This window comes from Oncorhynchus mykiss, chromosome 16 (assembly GCF_057628025.1).
Source record: "Oncorhynchus mykiss isolate SJ-2025 chromosome 16, ASM5762802v1, whole genome shotgun sequence".
Taxonomy (NCBI): Eukaryota; Metazoa; Chordata; class Actinopteri; order Salmoniformes; family Salmonidae; genus Oncorhynchus; species Oncorhynchus mykiss.
Window position 1 is genome coordinate 40676618 of NC_143037.1, and position 18456 is coordinate 40695073.

The following is an 18456-nucleotide window of genomic DNA, read 5'->3' on the forward strand; positions in this document are numbered from 1 at the left end:
CCAAGATTGAACTCTTTGTCCTGAATGCCAAGTGTCACGTCTGTAGGAAACCAGGCACCATCTCTACGGTGAAGCACGGTGGTGGTAGCATCATGCTGTGGGGATGTTTTTCAGAGGCAGGAACTGGAAGACTAGTCGGGATTGTGGCAAACATGAACGGAGCAAAGTACAGAGAGATCCTTGATGAAAACCTGCTCCAGAGTGCTCAGGACCTCAGACTGGGGGCGAAGGTTCACCTTCCAACAGGACAACGACCCTAAGCTCACAGCGAAGACAACACGGGTGTGGCTTTGCGACAAGTCTCTGAATGTCCTTGAGTGCACCAGCCAGAGCCCGGACTTGAACCTGATTGAACATCTCTGGATGACCTGAAAATAGCTGTGCAACAACGCTCCCCATCCAACCTGACAGAGCTTGAGAGGATCTGCAGAGAAGAATGGGAAAACCTCCCAAAATAAAGGTGTGCCAAGCTTGTAGCGTCATACCCAAGAAGACTTGATGCTGTCAAAGGTGCTTCAACAAAGAACTGAGTAAAGGGTCTGAATACTTATGCAAATGTGATATTTCAGTTTCTTATTTGTAATACATTTGCAAAAATGTCTAAAAAACTATTTTTGCTTTGTCATTATGGGGTATTGTGTGTAGATTGATGAGGGGAAAAAATCTATTTGATCAATTTTAGAATAAGGCTGTAACTTAACAAAATGTGGAAAATATCAAGGGGTCTGTACTTTCCGAAAGCTCTGCATATGCTGATTGATGTTATACAGCTCAATAATACTGGAATTCTCTTCCTGAAAAGATTACCCTACTCGTTATGGTAGGCCACACATATTGCTACTATAGCACTATACCTAGACTAAGGTCTATTTGCCTGCAACTTTTGTCAGTCTTCAGTAAATCACAACACAGTTAATGAACCATCATCATCTCATCACCATGATATTGTGACATGGTTTTCCGTGACATGTTGCCTCAGACAAAGATAATGCATGCAGCCTCAGGCCTTACTCCATACTACTACAAGTCCCATTGGGGGAATTTGAATGAGAACCTAGCCGGTTGGTGCGGTTGTCCCAGTTTCCATTTTTTACTGGTTGTGCTGAGAGATTACTATTGCTGATTGAGAACAAGATGGTTCAGAAAGGTATTATTTAACTAATAGTAAAGCGTCTATGAGGTCAATTAATTTAAAAAACGGTGTCTGTGATATGATATCAGGACATGGCCTATTGGCAGAAGGAATTCATACAAGTTCATTCATGTATGCAACCAGGTAATAAAACAAAGAGCAATAGTTCAGCTTGGCAACTTCATTCTATGAGATTTACTGACAAGCTTCTGAATCCTTGTCATGTGTCAAATTTGACTATTCAAAGCTAAAATTGAAGTCGGAGGTTTACATACACCTTAGCCAACTACATTTAAACTCCTTTTTTCACAATTTCTGACTTTTAATCCTAGAAAAAAGGACCTGTCTTAGGTCAGTTAGGATCACCACTTTATTTTAAGAATGTGAAATGTCAGAATAATAGTAGAGAGAATTATTTCTTTCAGCTTTTATTTCTTTCATCACATTCCCCATGGTTCAGAAGTTTACCAACCCTTAATTAGTATTTGGTAGCATTGCCTTTAAATTGTTTAACTTGGGTCAAACGTTTCGGGTAGCCTTCTACAAGCTTCCCAGAATGAGTTGGGTGAATTTTGGCCCATTCCTTCTGACAGAGCTGGTGTAACTGAATCAGGTTTGTAAAGCCTCCTTGCTTGCACGTGCTTTTTCAGTTCTGACTAAAAAATGTTTCTATAGGATTGAGGACAGGGCTTTGTGATGTCCACTCCAATACCTTGACTTTCTTGTCCTTAAGCCGTTTTGCCACAACTTTGGAAGTATGCTTGGGGACATTGTCCATTAATTTTCCTACCCCATGATGCCATCTATTTTGTGAAGTACACCAGTCCCTCCTGCAGCAAAGCACCCCCACAACATGATGCTGCCACCCCCGTACTTCACGGTTTGGATGGTGTTCTTCGCCTTGCAAGCCTCCCCTTTTTCTTCCAAACATAACAATGGCCCTTATGGCCAAACAGTTCTATTTGTATTTCTCTAAAAAGTACGATCTTTGTCCCCATGTGCAGTTGCAAACCGTAGTCTTGCTGAGCGGCCTTTCAGGTTATGTCGATATTGAACTTGTTTTACTGTGGATAGAGATACTTTTGTACCTGTTTCCTCCAGCATCTCCACAAGGTCCTTTACTGATGTTCTGGGATTGATTTTCACTTTTCATACCAAAGTACGTTAATCTCTAGGAGACAGAACGCATCTCCTTCCTGAGCGGTATGACGGCTGTGTGGTCCCATGGTGTTTATACTTGCGTACTATTGTTTGAACAGATGAACGTGGTACCTTCAGGCCTTTGGAAATTGCTCCCAAGGACGAATCAGAATTGTGGAGGTCTACAATTATTTTCTGAGGTCTTGGCTGATTTCTTTTGATTTTCCCACGATGTCAAGCAAAGAGGCACAGAGTTTGAAGGTAGGCCTTGAACTACATCCACAGGTACACCTCCAATTGACTTGAATGATGTCAATTAGCCTATCAGAATCTTCTAAAGCCATGACATCATTCTCTGGAATTTTCCATGCTGTTTAAAGGCACAGTCAACTTAGTGTATGTAAACTTCTGACCCACTCGAATTGTGAAACAGTGAATTATAAGTTAAATAATCTGTTTGTTAACAATTGTTGGAAAAATGACTGACTTCTAACCGACTTGCCAAAACTATAGCTTGTTGACAAGAAATGTGTGGAGTGGTTGAAAAACGAGTTTTAATGACTCCATCCTAAGTGTATGTAAACTTCCGACTTCAACTGTATGCTGAGAGGTGACACTGTTCAACTACATGACAATTTGAATAAGCTGAGGGAGTGCTAAAAAAAAGGTAAAACAAAGTTCATATGAGGCTGATTAACTTCATGACATTCAACATTCATTTCAGATATCTCTAACAGATAAATATATTAAAAAGGGTTCATAAGTCAGTTGATACACTTACTTATAGATCATTATAAATCTGTAGAAAATGGCTAGTAAGACGTTGGTTGAAATTGTGTGGTTGAAGTTTTGATGCTTGGCAAATAGTGTGATAGTAAGAAATATTTGTTTATTGTTGATTCTTAAACTAAACCAATGATTAACAATCTACTTATAAAGCCTCGAAACCCTTACATTAATGTAAAGTGCTACCATCCAAACTTAAGTACAATAATATCTGAACGTACAACAACATAAATAGATCAGAAAGTTTAGCAAGGAGCTGTGTAAGGACTGACATAAGGCCTCAGATCTGTTTACACAATAGCCTGCTGAGGACATACTGCTCTCTTATTTCACCACAGATGTCACATTCTAACAGTTATTCTAATGCCCCAGCCCTTATGCCGTACCTCCATCACGGGAAAAAAACATCCCAAAATACCTACAAAATGGTGTTTTTCCTAACAGGCTCCAAAACCCAGGTTATGGTTTCGTGGGCTTGTGTTAGAAACTAAAAGTGTTCTGTTACACTGCACAACTCCTCCCTCTCCTACCATTCACCCAGAGGCCTGGCCAATGAGAGTTAGCCATTGGCCCCTCCCACCAGGGAGGCTCTTAAAACCAGTGCTGTAGCTAATTCTCTGTCTATCCACTCAGGTCTCCCCAGTACTCCAGACAAGCCGCCTGCCATTCTATCTCCCCCTTATTGTCCTGCACTCACCAACCACGATGTCGGTCAGGAAAACCACCAGCTACACCGTCAAGTCCTCTTCCTCCGGGGCAGCCCCTCGCAGCTTTAGCAGCATGTCCTACTCTGGACCTAGCCAGGGGGTCTCTCGCCAGAGCTATAGCGCCCGCAGCTCCTATGGAGGGGCCAACAGGGGCATGGGAGGTGGGTTCGGGGCCGGTGGTGGAGGCGGCAGCTACATTTCCAGCTCTTCTGCCTATGGAGGTGGCATGGGCCTGGGGATGGGGATGGGGATGGGGATGGGTGGCATCTCTCACGCCCCCATCACTGCTGTCCAAGTGAACAAGAGCCTGCTTGCCCCCCTTAACCTGGACATCGACCCCAACATCCAGATCGTCCGCACCCATGAGAAAGAACAGATCAAGGGCCTCAACAACCGCTTTGCCTCCTTCATTGACAAGGTCAGTCCTGGTAACCTGTCTGTCTGTCTCTCTGTACCCATGAAGATATCTGACAATGTAGTTTGCCTGGAGCTTGTAAACTGCCAGAAAATTTTAAAAGGGAAGTAGAGACAGTCATGTACTGTGGGGTTTTATGAATCTATCTCTATTAGCCATTAGAATGCTGAGGTGTCTGTTGTGTAATGAATGTGGAACAGTAGAGAAGATCCATAGAAAAGTCCACATTGTGTAATGCTGGTACACGCCGTTAGAGCTCTGTTACATTATGTTAGGTTGATTACACGCACAAGCAAACTCATGAGTTTGGAAAAGGGAAGGAAATGTAGAAAAGTCTGATATTGAATAAAGCACAGATACAGTCAAACTAACTAAGTGTGATCATTTTCCCTGGGTTCTCAAGATTTCACATCTAATGGTTTGCAGTAATTGTCCTTTTATAGTGATGAATAACAAAAGTGCAGCAGGGTGGGGTGGGGGAGAGAGTTTCTACAGAAGGGTGTGTCTGTCTCTGGTTAGAGTATAGCTCATAGCTAGTGATCTGGTTTACTTTGGGAATGGCTACCCTGACCCTGCAGAGGGGTGTATGTGATCCGCCCCTACCCTGGATGACATGACAAAAAAAGGCCATACACCTGAAACACAGACAGGAGCATTTGGTCATCACCATCATTGCTATGCTTACATACATTTCACATTCCTAACAAGTATTGGAACAATGGAGTGAAATTCATTGATAGGGTAGCTTATACTGATAGATGGAGGGCAACATCTGAACACGGTCAAACATCAATAGATAACATTTACAAGTGATAGCAATGTTTGCTTTCATTCATGCCTGGGGGGTGTTTTCTTTATGAGTTGTCTACTGGCCTATCAGTTTTCTACGGTCCCACATGTGTAGGCTGCTCCAGCGGGTTAATATTTTATAAGGGCAGCTGGTTTCATGTTCTATCTAACACTAGTGGATTGATTACATAAAAAGGAGCAAAACTAATCAGAAAGAGATTTCACCTCTGCATGTTTCCAAAGAAATGAAATAAAAATGTGTAAATAGACTCTCTTTTCTTATCGTGATAACAATTCCCTTTTATACTTATTTCTAAGTATTGACTCTTATCCAATACCAGTTGACACAGCCATTTTAGGAGAATTCCTGATCTCACCTGAGGCTCATTCATCAGCAATGTCCACTGACAGCCATCTATCTATTTTCTCACCCTATTGTTAGTGAGCCAACATGTCAGCCTGCATGCTCTCCCCTTCCCCCATTAACACCTACCTGTATACTACAGTCAAATATTTACATTCTAGCCATTTGGATGAAGCCCCGCCTATATCTTTGTCCTGTTCCTCTCTATTCTCCACTTCCCGACCTTGCCCTTTTATTAAAACAGGAAAACATGAAGGAAGCCTAATTCACCAGCTCTTTCCATCTGCCCCCTCTGCCTCCTGTCAGGATGCACGTCATAGCTTCCTTGGAAAAACAGCTTGCTAGGTCTATCCTGAAAACAGAGTCAGCTGTCCGTACATGTTCCAAACACTAATTGAAGCAATAAACACCCTAATTTAACGAGGATGACATGATAGTAATGGATGAGTCATGTTAGCCCACCATCAAAGTTCCTAATGTCCTTTTATTCAAAAATTTGATTATTCTCTTTATTCTTTCATATAAAACAGAAAAAGTCCCAAAGGCAATAATATAATATGATGAACTTGTGATCAGTGTGCCTATCAAATGCATAAACATCTACCCCTCTCTCTACACATAGGTACGCTTCCTGGAACAGCAGAACAAAATGCTGGAGACCAAGTGGGGTCTCCTCCAGGGACAGACCACCACCCGCTCCAACATTGATGCCATGTTTGAGGCCTACATCGCCAACCTGCGCAGACAGCTGGACAGCCTGGGTAACGACAAGATGAGGCTGGAGGCTGACCTGCACAACATGCAGGGTCTGGTCGAGGACTTCAAGAACAAGTGAGTAAGACTTGAAGAAGAAGTGACTACAAATGTTACTCCTTTTACCTAGCAGACCTTCTGTCCCAGTGCATAGCACCACTGTAGAGATAAGGTCATGGAACGCATGTTAGTAAAGGGAGTTTCATGGAGTATTTGATTTAATCAGTAATACAGGACACACCAGTAATAGGACATTTCAGTACTATGGATGGACAACACCCAACTGCAGTCCATTGTTTTCACATGTCTGGAGGTGAAAATCATTTAGATGACAGAGCTGGATGTCTTTCAGCTTCATGTCACACACTTGCATCATGGCGCACACATCAGTGTGTCAGTCCTGACAGACTGCTTAGGTGCTCATATAATTTATGTCCTCGGGAGAAAAAGCACAAAGAAAAGAAACACCACACAAGTTTGGCATGGAGTCAAGATACCACAGTAGAAAACAATTCCCAGACGCATATTTGTTGTGGATGTAGCACTTATGCCCCCTAGTGTGAAAATTGTACATTACCTATGTAAAGATAGTCACAATAGCCCAGGAGCATACCACCCTGCATACCACTGCTGGCTTACTTCTGAAGCTAAGCAGGGTTGGTTCTGGTCAGTCCCTGGATGGGAGACCAGATAATGCTGGAAGTGGTGTTGGAGGGCCAGTAGGAGGCACTCTTTCCTCTGGTCTAAAAAATATCCCAATTCCCAGGGCAGTGTTTGAGGGAAACTGGGGGTTGTTAAATGGGTCTCCTGACTCTCTGGGGTCATTAAAAGTCCCATGGCACTTATTGTAAGAGTAGGGGTGTTAACCTCGGTGACCTGGCTAAATTCCCAATCTGGCACTCAAACCATCACGGTCAAATAATAATCCCCAGTTTACAATTGGCTCATTCATCCCCCTCCTCTCCCCTGTAGCTATTCCACAGGTTGTTGCTGTAAATAAGAATGTGTTTCAGTCAACTTACCTGGTAAAATAAATAAATGTTTTTTAAAAACACATAATAAATAGTTACAATATAATTATGACATAGAAATATGTAATGTAATCTTGAATATATGAATATCAGAAAAAGCTAACAATTGCTCTGTATCTTCTCAGGTATGAAGATGAGATCAACAAGCGTACAGAGTGTGAAAATGACTTTGTGCTCATTAAGAAGGTTAGTAAACTTAAGTTTGGATCCCATTCGTTTTTCTGTCATTCTCTTATTGTCGTCTTGCCATTTTACTAACATATTGATTGTGAATTATCCACTCAGGACGTGGATGAGGCGTACATGAACAAAGTTGAGCTGGAGGCTAAGCTGGAGAGCCTGACCGATGAAATTAACTTCCTGAGGCAGATCTATGAGGAGGTACGGCACTGAGCTCATCGCTTAGCTACTTCAGTTGTTAATAAGACACTCATTTATTATAACCAGTTGTGTTGTTGGCGGCTTCTAACAACTGCTCTGATGTATTTGCGTATGGTTTATTTATTCACTGAGTTATGGCATACGGATCTGCTTGGTATCTGGACTTTGACGTCAAACTGATGGACTCAATCTGGGTGGGTTTTTATCTCTGGGGAAGTCAGACGTCTGAAAGCCTTGTCTGCAATAGGCCAAGTGTTTAATGGTCTCTCTCTTTTCTCTCTCTCTCCTTCGCCCTCTTTCCAGGAGCTGCGTGAGCTTCAGTGCCAGATTAAGGACACCTCAGTGGTGGTGGAGATGGACAACAGCCGTAACCTAGACATGGATGCCATCGTGGCGGAAGTGCGCGCCCAGTATGAGGACGTCGCCAACAAGAGCCGGGCCGAGGCGGAGACATGGTACAAGAGCAAGGTACAGTAATGGGCTTAAATATATATTTGGCCTCTTGATTATGTTCAGGGCTGCTAATAGCCTTTCAGTACACTGTATGTGGTTCAAAGGAACATAAGTTGATGTCACATGGTTCTTCCACACTAACCATGTATTACCAACAAACCATCCACTTTCTCATCTCTGTTGGATGTTTAGTATGAGGAGATGCAGACATCTGCCACCAGATATGGGGATGACCTGAGATCCACCAAGACAGAGATCTCCGACCTGAACCGTATGATCCAGAGGCTGCAGTCTGAGATTGACTCCGTCAAGGGACAGGTACACAATAAAGAATCTCTGTGCTAAGAATTAAATTGGTGGCATGTAGACCCACATGATATTGACAGAATAGAGTATTTTTCAACGGAATTATCAATTTGATAATAAGCAGAAGTAGCGACATGCTGCGTCTTTGTCTTCTGTTAGCGTGCCAACCTGGAGAACCAGATCGCCGAGGCTGAGGAGCGCGGGGAGATGGCAGTGAAGGACGCCAAGCTCCGCATCAGAGACCTGGAGGATGCCCTACAGAGAGCCAAGCAGGACATGGCCCGCCAGATCAGGGAATACCAGGACCTGATGAACGTCAAACTGGCCCTGGACATTGAGATCGCCACCTACAGGAAACTGCTGGAAGGAGAGGAGGACAGGTGAGCCTTTTGACAAACATGGAAATGGGAAACATCAATTTGAAAGTACAGTGTAATCTTAATATAAGATAATGGACATTTATTACCAAAAACAAACATTTTCAAAATGGTCTTCTTTTCACCACCAGGCTAGCAACTGGTATCAAGTCCATCAACATAACCAAACAGAGCTGTAAGTACCTGCTTTCTTCAAATAAAACCCTGTGTTTTCTCCTTATGTGTTGTGGTGCATTCATAACATCTTGATATTCATATTTAGCCAGCCCCTACTCACCTGTTGTCTCTCTCTGTGTCACCTTACAGCTAGCTATAACTCCTTCCCCTCTGAGAGTGTTAACAGCAGCTACACTAGCGGCTACTCCAGTGGCTTCTCCGGCGGATACGGTGGTGGATACGGCAGTGGATACGGCGGTGGCAGCAGCTACAGCTCTGGTAGCGGCTATGGCGGCGGCAGCCGCTACGGCGGCGGCAGCGGCACCAGCGTCACCACCCAGAACAAGAAGAGTGTTGTCATCAAGATGATCGAGACCAAGGATGGCAAAGTTGTTTCCGAGTCCTCTGAAGTGGTCGATGATTGAGCGGCTGGATATTGCCCCCTTCTCTACTCTCTTGCTCACCATTCCACTACAGTGTAACAATTCAAGTCAAAGGTAAACAATGCTACATGAGAAGAAATATAAATGTGGCTGTTTAGCAATAAACATTTTTAATCCAACCAAAGATTTGAAAGGGACCAAATAATATTTTTCTTGTTCATACTGTATGTCTTTCGCCTTTTCTAATTCTGTACTAAAACAAAATGCCTGCAGTTTGCTACACCACAAGTCAATAAGCAAAACCATAAGTTGCAACTTGTAGTACATTCTGTCCAAACCTATGCAACCCTGTTAACTGTATAGAGGGCCATTCTCTGAGTTCAGTTGCATGAAAAGGATGATAACGTTGTGTTCATGAGTAGTGTTGCTCAGAGTGTGTGAATGTAACAGTGCAGCAGCCGTGTTCTTGGTCAACTAGTCTAAAATGTCTGCTAGGCTTAAGTAGAAGTGCATGTCTTCCCTGTCGTGTTCTATTGGACCCCAAAGAAGCTGCCCACAGTGTACTGTTGCCTGAGGTGCTGTTTTTGCTACCAAACAATTAAATGTGTTTACTGAAAACTGCTTGGATTGTCTGAATTTTTCATCTTGATTCTGTATGCATATAGGTAGCCTAGTGGTTAGAGCATTGGATTTGTAACCGAAAGGTTACAAAATCAAATCCCAGAGCTGACAAGGTAAAAATCTGTCTTTCTGCCCCTAAACAAGGCAGTTAACCCACTATTCCTAGTCCATCATTGACAATAAGAATGTGTTCTTAACCCGACTTGCCTAGTTAAATAAAATAAAAAAATTCATTGTGAATTCCAACATGGCAGCCATGATTGCATAATCTAGAATTATGAGCCTGTGTTCAACCCTGTCACCCAGAATTTCCCAACTTGGGTTGCACACATAAATGAGCATTCGATGTCATGAAGTCTGTGTAAAAACCAGAGATAGAGGCCTCCTGGGTGGCGCAGTGGTCTAAGGCACTGCAGTGCTAGCTGTGCCACAAGAGAGTCTGGGTTTGAGCCCAGGCTCTGTCGCAGCTGGGCATGACGGGGAGGCCCATGGGGCAGCGCACAATTGGCCCAGGTTAGGGAGGGTTTGGCCGGCAGGGATATCCTTGTCTTATTGTGCATTAGTGACTCCTGTGGCAGGCTGGGCACAGTGCACGCTCACCAGTGTTTCCTCTGACACATTGTTGTGGCTGGCTTCCAGGTTGGGTGTGCATTGGTTTGGTTGTGTTTCGGAGGATGCATGGCTCTCGACCTTCACCTCTCCCCAAGTCTGTGCGGGAGTTGCAGCGATGAGACAAGACTGTAACTACTACCAATTGGATACCATGAAATTGGGGAGAAAAAAGGAGTATACATTTTTTTTTAAACCTGAGACAATCAAAACCATGGGTAAATTGTGAAAAAGGGAAGAGACAGAGAAGCATCCAGTGGTAGTAAAGGAGAAGGGACACAAGTTGAAGGTGATATACACAGCACCCCAACAAATGACTCCACACCTCTACACAAGCCTTTTTGGGGCTGTGATAATATATTGCACACCATTCTACTGTACATAACACCAAAATAATTACCAGTGAGGTGCAGTACAAGTTACACAGTGACAGACATGTCTGCAGTGATGACCCACTGGGCATACACTTGTTGAATCAATGTTGTTTCCATTTAATTTCTGTATGCATTAAGAAGCCTTTAGCCAAAATGTTCCAATAAACATATTTTTTTAATATTCTCATTTCACCATTAGCAGCCTAGATATGCAATAATTGTATTTGCACTCAGAACACACAAACTTTGAGTGACTGTCAAAAATGTAATTTAAAGAAACCATACAGGTAACTGTCAAAATAAAGGAAACACCAACATAAAGTATCTGGACCACCGTGAGCCAGAACAGCTTCAATGAACCTTGGCATAGATTCTACAAGTGTCTGGAACTCTATTGGAGGGATGGAGCACCATTATATTGGAGGGATGGAACACAATGAGACAGCCATGGCATATGGTTTACATATTTTCATGTTCATCAAACCATTCAGTGAACACTTGTGCTCTGTGGATGGGGGCATTGTTATCCTATAGCATAGCCATGGTAAGCAAAAAATGATGACCTACCCAGCATTCTTATACATGACCCTAAGCATAATGGGATGTTAATTGATTAATTAGCTCAGGAACCACACCTGTGTGGAATCACCTGCTTTCAATTCACTTTGTATCCCTCATTTACACAAATGTTTATATTATTTTGGCAACTACCTGTAGTTGAAGGCCTACTAAAGACAAAGCTCTCTCAATATGTCCTCTCAGTATAACATGTGGTGTACTCTGTGATAGAAGTCAGATTGAGTTATTTTGCACTGCACACCAGGGGGCAGCATAGTATAACAAAATCTTCACTCCACCTCATCACCCAACACCTTGATATGTTCCTTCATAGGCTGTTGACCACTCCCTTTTTCAGAATGCTGTGATTGAAGTGGTGTAATACTACATGTATAATACAAATGAATCAACATGTACTAAAATATGACATTATCAATTAGGTGGGCTTTCCCTTAGGTAGGCTGGCCTGATAGCAATGAGATACATGGCCAGCTAATGCAGCCTGAGTGCACATATCATGTTTTTACTATGCATAAAACATAAATTCTGGCATGCAGTGCTCCAACCTATATCTCTTATGAATTGTTAGATTAATGTAAAGCACCACATTAATGCTATAGTAGAAAACTGTTCAAATGGTTCTTCTCAGTTGTGGGAAAGTATGTTTTTGGTTTCCCATTGGTTCTGGGAACAAAGCCATACGTAATTTGAACATTAAAACTGAACACTTTTTAAACATTCTTAGGACGGAAGTGAAAATTTTGCCTGTTCTGGGAAAAATTTTAGGAGGCAGGGAGGTTCTGAAAACATTTAACTATGTTTCCCTGAAAATTTTCCTGGGACGATTTATTAACGTTCTGAGAACGGAAATTAACATTCTCTAAATGTTGTGAACAAAATGTAAAGGTTATTTGGAGGTTTTTGAATATCTCCCTTAAAACATTCACTGAATGTTTAAATAAGACTTTTAATAACACTGCTAGCTTAGGTTAACTCTTTTGATCTCCAAGCACAGATACTGTAGGACAAATGGAAATTAATTTGCTTCGGCATTAATCATGCAAAAACATTTATATTTCATTGTGGCACGGCATCAGTGAGTTTCAAACCAGTGATCTTCTTTTCTCTGTCCATGTAATTAGTCCACTGCGCCACCAGGATGGAGCTAGCGTGACTCGTTAAAGCTGTTTATTTTTGTCTATTCCAAAAGACTCCATTTTAAAGGAAACAAGATAAGGTGTGGCCAATCTGTGTGCGCAGCCAACACACTTGAACACACTTAACAAGACAGAGGATAGAGAGAGTTTTGTTGATGATGAGAACCAAATGTATATGTTTTAAAATACAATTCTTAGAGCATTCTTTGAATGCTCTAATGTCTTCATGTGGTTTTCATGGAAAGTTTTTTTAATGTTCTGAGAACATCACTGCAGAAAACATTATGCGGAAGTATTGAAATTCCCAAAGAACAACGTTGTTTCTTAACGCTCTCTGAACATTCTGAGAACTTGACTTTAAATAGAACCATGACGGAACCTGTAGAAAATGTTATACTGTAGTACTGGAATTCCCACAGTAGAACGTAGTTTCTTAACATTCACTGACCTATTTGGGAACATTTCCAATGGTGAACCAGTTGGAGAAAGTTCCTAAAACATTACCAAAATGTAAATTAAATGTAACCATGTTTGAACTTTTAGGAAAGTTCTGTTAAAGTAATAAAATACCAAGAAAATAACTTTTTTTTTGTGAAGTTCCTTAATTGTGCTGAGAATGTTCCAAAGTAAAGCAACAATTCCCAGAAAGTTGTAGGAAGGTTGTGTGCAGAATAACCATAGGACAACCACGCTCTCACCAAGCTCTGAGAAACATATGGTTCTCAGAATGTTATGTGCTAGCTGGGTTGTATCTTGAATTTGCCTCCATGTCGCATCGACTCATAAAGCTCTAAAATCAAAATCCTGCATGTCTCCTTTGGGGCCTCTTTTGAGGCATCGTCACTTGAGACAGCTGTGGATTCCATGCTCTTTACGGCCAAGTATAGATTTGATTACAAGCAGATAAACCGGATAACAAGACAAGATACTACCACGGTGCCACCTTCTAAGTGCACTAATCGGATTTGTCATTATAGTAGGGGGAGTACGAGTGCTGCTGCAGTCAGTATACTTACAGTACATTTTGGTAAGTGATGGAATAAAGAGATGTGCTTTTTCCCCCTGCGGTTTGCAACCTGCAGTTCAAACAATAACATAGCAGTCACCCAGTAGTGTACAGGTGCCTGGAGAAGTGGGTGTTCTCCAAATTATATATATTTGTATCCAAAACTAAGGAAAGGCACCCTGTGTGACAAATTATATGAGAAACAGCGACATACACAATCTGAATGACCTAAAATAATAATTCCCATATTGGTCTTTCACAGTCAGGCCAACCCAAGCTGTACTGTGTAAATAGGCTAATAGTAGGCCTACTTTTGAAACAGATCACTGAAAGCTGTCAACTGAGTCAGAAATTCACAAGTTTCCTCTTTCTTTTAGGTTTCAGTCCCACTTTTTGAATAGAAAAAAAAATACAAAATTGGATGTTCTAAGTGCACAACCATGCTAAACCACATCAGTAGACCACTTTTGAGGTTGGGAAAAAAAAAAAATATATATATATTTCATTCAAGTGCACAGGCACCTAGCACTGTTGTTTGGTTAGGTTGTTCTGTTGCACATGAGATGGAGTTAGCTAAACTAACGGCCACTGGATAAATGCAAATAATCATGATATCATTCTGCCAGCATAGGATACTTTGTAGCTAGTTAGCATTTAACTGAGAAAGGTTTTCAGGAAAGCCTTTCCATCTACCATTATAATTTAAGCCTATCATTAGCATCTGTACATTTTTACTGTCCCTTCATTATTTGAAACCTGGACGTTTTACCTCATATTATGAGGCATGTCTTAACTTGCTTCAACGTAGCCTATGGCCAAAATCCCACTATAGAAACACGGAGGCAATTATTTTATAAAGACTTCCTTCTATGCATTCTGCTGTTCTATTGGTTTTCGTTCAACGTTCTTTCATTGTCTAAGAGCCAAAGGCATTATCCTTGTCATATTAGCAAGCCATGATAGTGTTGCATCTTTTTAGATCTCCCCTCTTTCTAAATTTCTAATGGATATTTTAATCTCTGTCCATGAAACTGCTCATTTTAAAATGGTGTTTTCCTGCTAATTGCATTTTGGAGCATTCATGCGTAGGCCTAACGCCTGTGTGCACATTGCTGAGCCTAAAATGTGAAGAAATAATAGTTTATCAACATTTTAAGCTAAACATTCTGATCTGTTCCATAAACCTTATTAATTGATATGGTGTATATACCTCCACTACACTACTTTGATATCCATCGTGGGATGAAGAACTGAGTATATGCAATGCCCACTGAAAAATACGTTGGTTAACAGCATATACAGTTGAAATCGGAAGTTTACATACACTTAGGTTGGAGTCATTAAAACTTGTTTTTCAACCACTCCACAAATTTCTTGTTAAAAACTATAGATTTGGCAAAGCAGTAAGGACATCTACTTTGTGCATGACAAGTCATTTTTCCAACAATTGTTTACAGACTGATTATTTCACTTATAATTCACTGTATCACAATTCCAGTGGGTCAGAAGTTTACATAAACTAAGTTGACTGTGCCTTTAAACAGCTTGGAAAATTCCAGAAAATTATGTCATGGCTTTAGAAGCTTCTGATAGGCCTGTGTACCTGTGAATATAGTTCAAGGCCTACCTTCAAACTCAGTGCCTCTCTGCTTGACATCAAGGGAAAAATCAAAAGAAATCAGCCAAGACCTCAGAAAAAAATTGTAGACCTCCACAAGTCTGATTCATCCGTGGGAGCAATTTCCAAACCCCTGAAGGTACCACGTTCATCTGTACAAACAATAGTACGCAAGTATTAACACCATGGGATCACGCGGCCGTCATACCGTTCAGGAAGGAGATGCGTTCTGTCTCTTAGATATGAACGTACTTTGGTGCAAAAAGTGCAAATCAATTCCAGAACAACAGCAAAGGACCTTGTGAAGATGTTGGAGGAAACAGGTACAATTGTACCTATATCCACAGTAAAACGAGTCCTATATCGAAATAACCTGAAAGGCCGCTCAGCATATATCTTTATGTACATATTCCTCATCCCTTTACACTTGTGTGTACAAGGTAGTTGTTGTGAAATTGTTAGGTTAGATTACTCGTTGGTTATTACTGCATTATCGGAATTAGAAGCACAAGCATTTCACTACACTCTCATTAACATCTGCTAACCATGTGTATGTGACAAATAAAACTTGATTTGATTCGAGCAAGGAAGACGCCACTGCTCCAAAACCGCCATAAAAAAAGCCAGACTACGGTTTGCAACTGGACATGGGGAGAAAGATCGTACTTTTTGGAGAAATGTCCTCTGGTCTGATGAAACAAAAATAGAACTGTTTGGCCATAATGACCATCGTTATGTTTGGAGGAAAAAGGGGGAGGCTTGCAAGCTGAGGAACACCATCCCAACCGTGGCAGCATCATGTTGTGGGGGTGCTTTGCTGCAGGAGGGACTGGTGCACTTCACAAAATAGATGGCATCATGTGGAAGGAAAATTATGTGGATATATTGAAGCAACATCTCAAGACATCAGTCAGGAAGTTAAAGCCTGGTCGCAAATGGGTTTTCCAAATGGACAATGACCCCCAAGCACACTTCCAAAGTTGTGGCAAAATGGCTTAAGGACAACAAAGTCAAGGTATTGGATTGGCCATCACAAAGCCCTGACCTCTACCCCATAGAACATTTGTGGGCAGAACTGAAAAAACATGTGCGAGCAAGGAGGCCTACAAACCTGATTCAGTTACACCAGGTCTGCCAGGAGGAATGGGCCAAAATTCACCCAACTTTTTGTGGGAAGCTTGTAGAAGGCTACCCAAAACATCTGACTCAAGTGAAACAATTTAAAGGCAACGCTACCAAATACTAATTGAGTGTATGTAAAGGAACATTCTGACAGGAAATTAAGGAATACCCTGTGGCAGCATTCACTCTACACTAAGTGTGCAAAATATTAGGAACATCTTCCTAATATTGAGTTGCACCCCCTTTTGCCCTCAGAACAGCCTCAATTCGGCAGGTCATGGACTCCATAAGGTGTCAAAAGCATTTAACGGGGATGCTAGCCATGCAGACTCCAAAGCTTCCCATAGTTATGTCAAGTTGCCTGGATGTCCTTTGGGTGGTGGACCATTCTTGATATACACGGGAAACTGTTGAGCATGAAAAACCCAGCAGCGTTGCAGTTCTTGACACACTCAAACCAGTGCGCCTGGCACCTACTACCATACCCCATTCAAAGGCACTTAAATCTTTGGTCTTGCCCATTCACCTTCTGAATTATCCATGATAATGACACGAGGGAATGACGGCCGTTTTACAGGCTCCTGACCAATTGTGCTGCATTGTGTATTTTTTTTGCGCTGTCCTAAAAAATGTTGTACATAATGTTTCCGCCAAGAGGTACCCAAAAAGAGCTTCAGGACATCAGAACAGCTATCACTAATCTCCATTTGGACTTCTACTTCAATGTGTCGAAGGCAAAAGACAAATTATCGTGGACCAGGCCCAAATTCCAGACACTCGAAGAAGGAGGCTATGGCGCTATAGTGGCCGGTGTGTGGGATACCTGACGAGACTACAACGGAGAAGGGATAAATCCCCTCTACCCTCCATTCTATTGGCGAACATGCAATCACTGGAGAAAAAAATGGATGATCTCCATCCAAGACTATCCTATCAATGTGATCTGAAGAATTTAAATATCCTATGTTTCTCAGAGTCATGGCTGAACAAGGACATGGTAAATATAAATCTAGCTGTTTTGCTATACATCGGCAGGACAGAACGGCTGCTTTGGGAAAGCTCAGAAGAGGGGGTGTGTATTTTTTTGTTAAAAACCACCGGTACGCGATCTCTAATATTAAGGAAGTTTCTCGAGGTTCTGCTCGCCTGAGTTAGAATACATCATGATAAGTTGTAGACCACACTATTTACCAAAATAGATTTCATCTATATTTTTCGTAGCTGTCTAATTACCACCAGAAATCGATGCTGGCACTAAGAGCACATTCAAAGAGCCATGTATGGTGCCATAAGCAAACAAGAAAATGCTCACCCAGAGTTGCCGCTCCTAATGGCCAGTGATTTTAATACAGGAAAACTGAAATCTATTTTTCCTCATTTCTACCAGCATGTCACCTGTGCAACTAGAGGCGTAAAAACTATAGATCTCCTTTACTCCACACACAGAGATGTATACAAAGCTCTCCCTTGTCCTCCATTTACCAAATTTGACCACAACATTATCCTCCTGATTCCTGCTTACAAGCAAAAACTCTAACAGGAAGTAACAGTGCGTTCAATACGTCCGATGAAGCGGATGCTAAGCTACAGGACTCTTTCTCTGGCACAGACTGGAATATGTTCTGGGTTTCATCCGATGGCATTGAGGAATTTACCACATCAGTCACCGGCTTCATTAATAAGTGCATCAATGACGTTGTCCCCACATTGACTGTACATTCATATCACAACCAGAAGCCAGGAAACATGAAAAATACACAGTGAGCTAAAGGCTAGAGCTGCTACTTTCAATGAGTGGGACACTAATCTGGACACTTATAAGAAATCCCACTATGCCCTCTGATGAACCGTCAAACAGGCAAAGTGTCAATACAGAACCAAGATCGAATCCTACTACACCGGCTCTGATGCTCGTTGGATGTGGCAGGGCCTGTAAACTATAATGGATTACAAAGGGAAACCCAGCCGCATGCTGTCCATTGACGCAAGCTTACCAGACGAGCTAAATACCTTATATGTGTTCTTTCGAGGCTAGAAACACTTAACTGTGCATGAGTGCGACCTTTAAACAAGTTAACATTCACAACGCCGCAGGGCTGGACAAATTATCAGGACGCGTACTCAGAGCATGCACGGACCAGCTGGCAAGTGTCTTCACTGACATTTTCAACCTCTCCCTGACCCAGTTTGTAATACCTACATGTTTCAAGCAGACCAC

At 41.8% G+C, this 18456-nt stretch overlaps 1 protein-coding gene across 1 annotated transcript; it reads left to right on the plus strand.

The window, feature by feature from the left end:
- Positions 1-3691: 3691 nt before the first annotated feature.
- Positions 3692-9791, plus strand: s1 (simple type II keratin K8a (S1)). The gene is given in 9 exon segments (NM_001124612.1): positions 3692-4183; positions 5956-6164; positions 7243-7303; positions 7403-7498; positions 7802-7966; positions 8144-8269; positions 8417-8637; positions 8766-8809; positions 8941-9791. Coding segments are annotated over 9 exon segments (1617 nt in total). The 5' UTR covers positions 3692-3763; the 3' UTR covers positions 9216-9791.
- The last annotated feature ends 8665 nt before the right edge of the window (positions 9792-18456 follow it).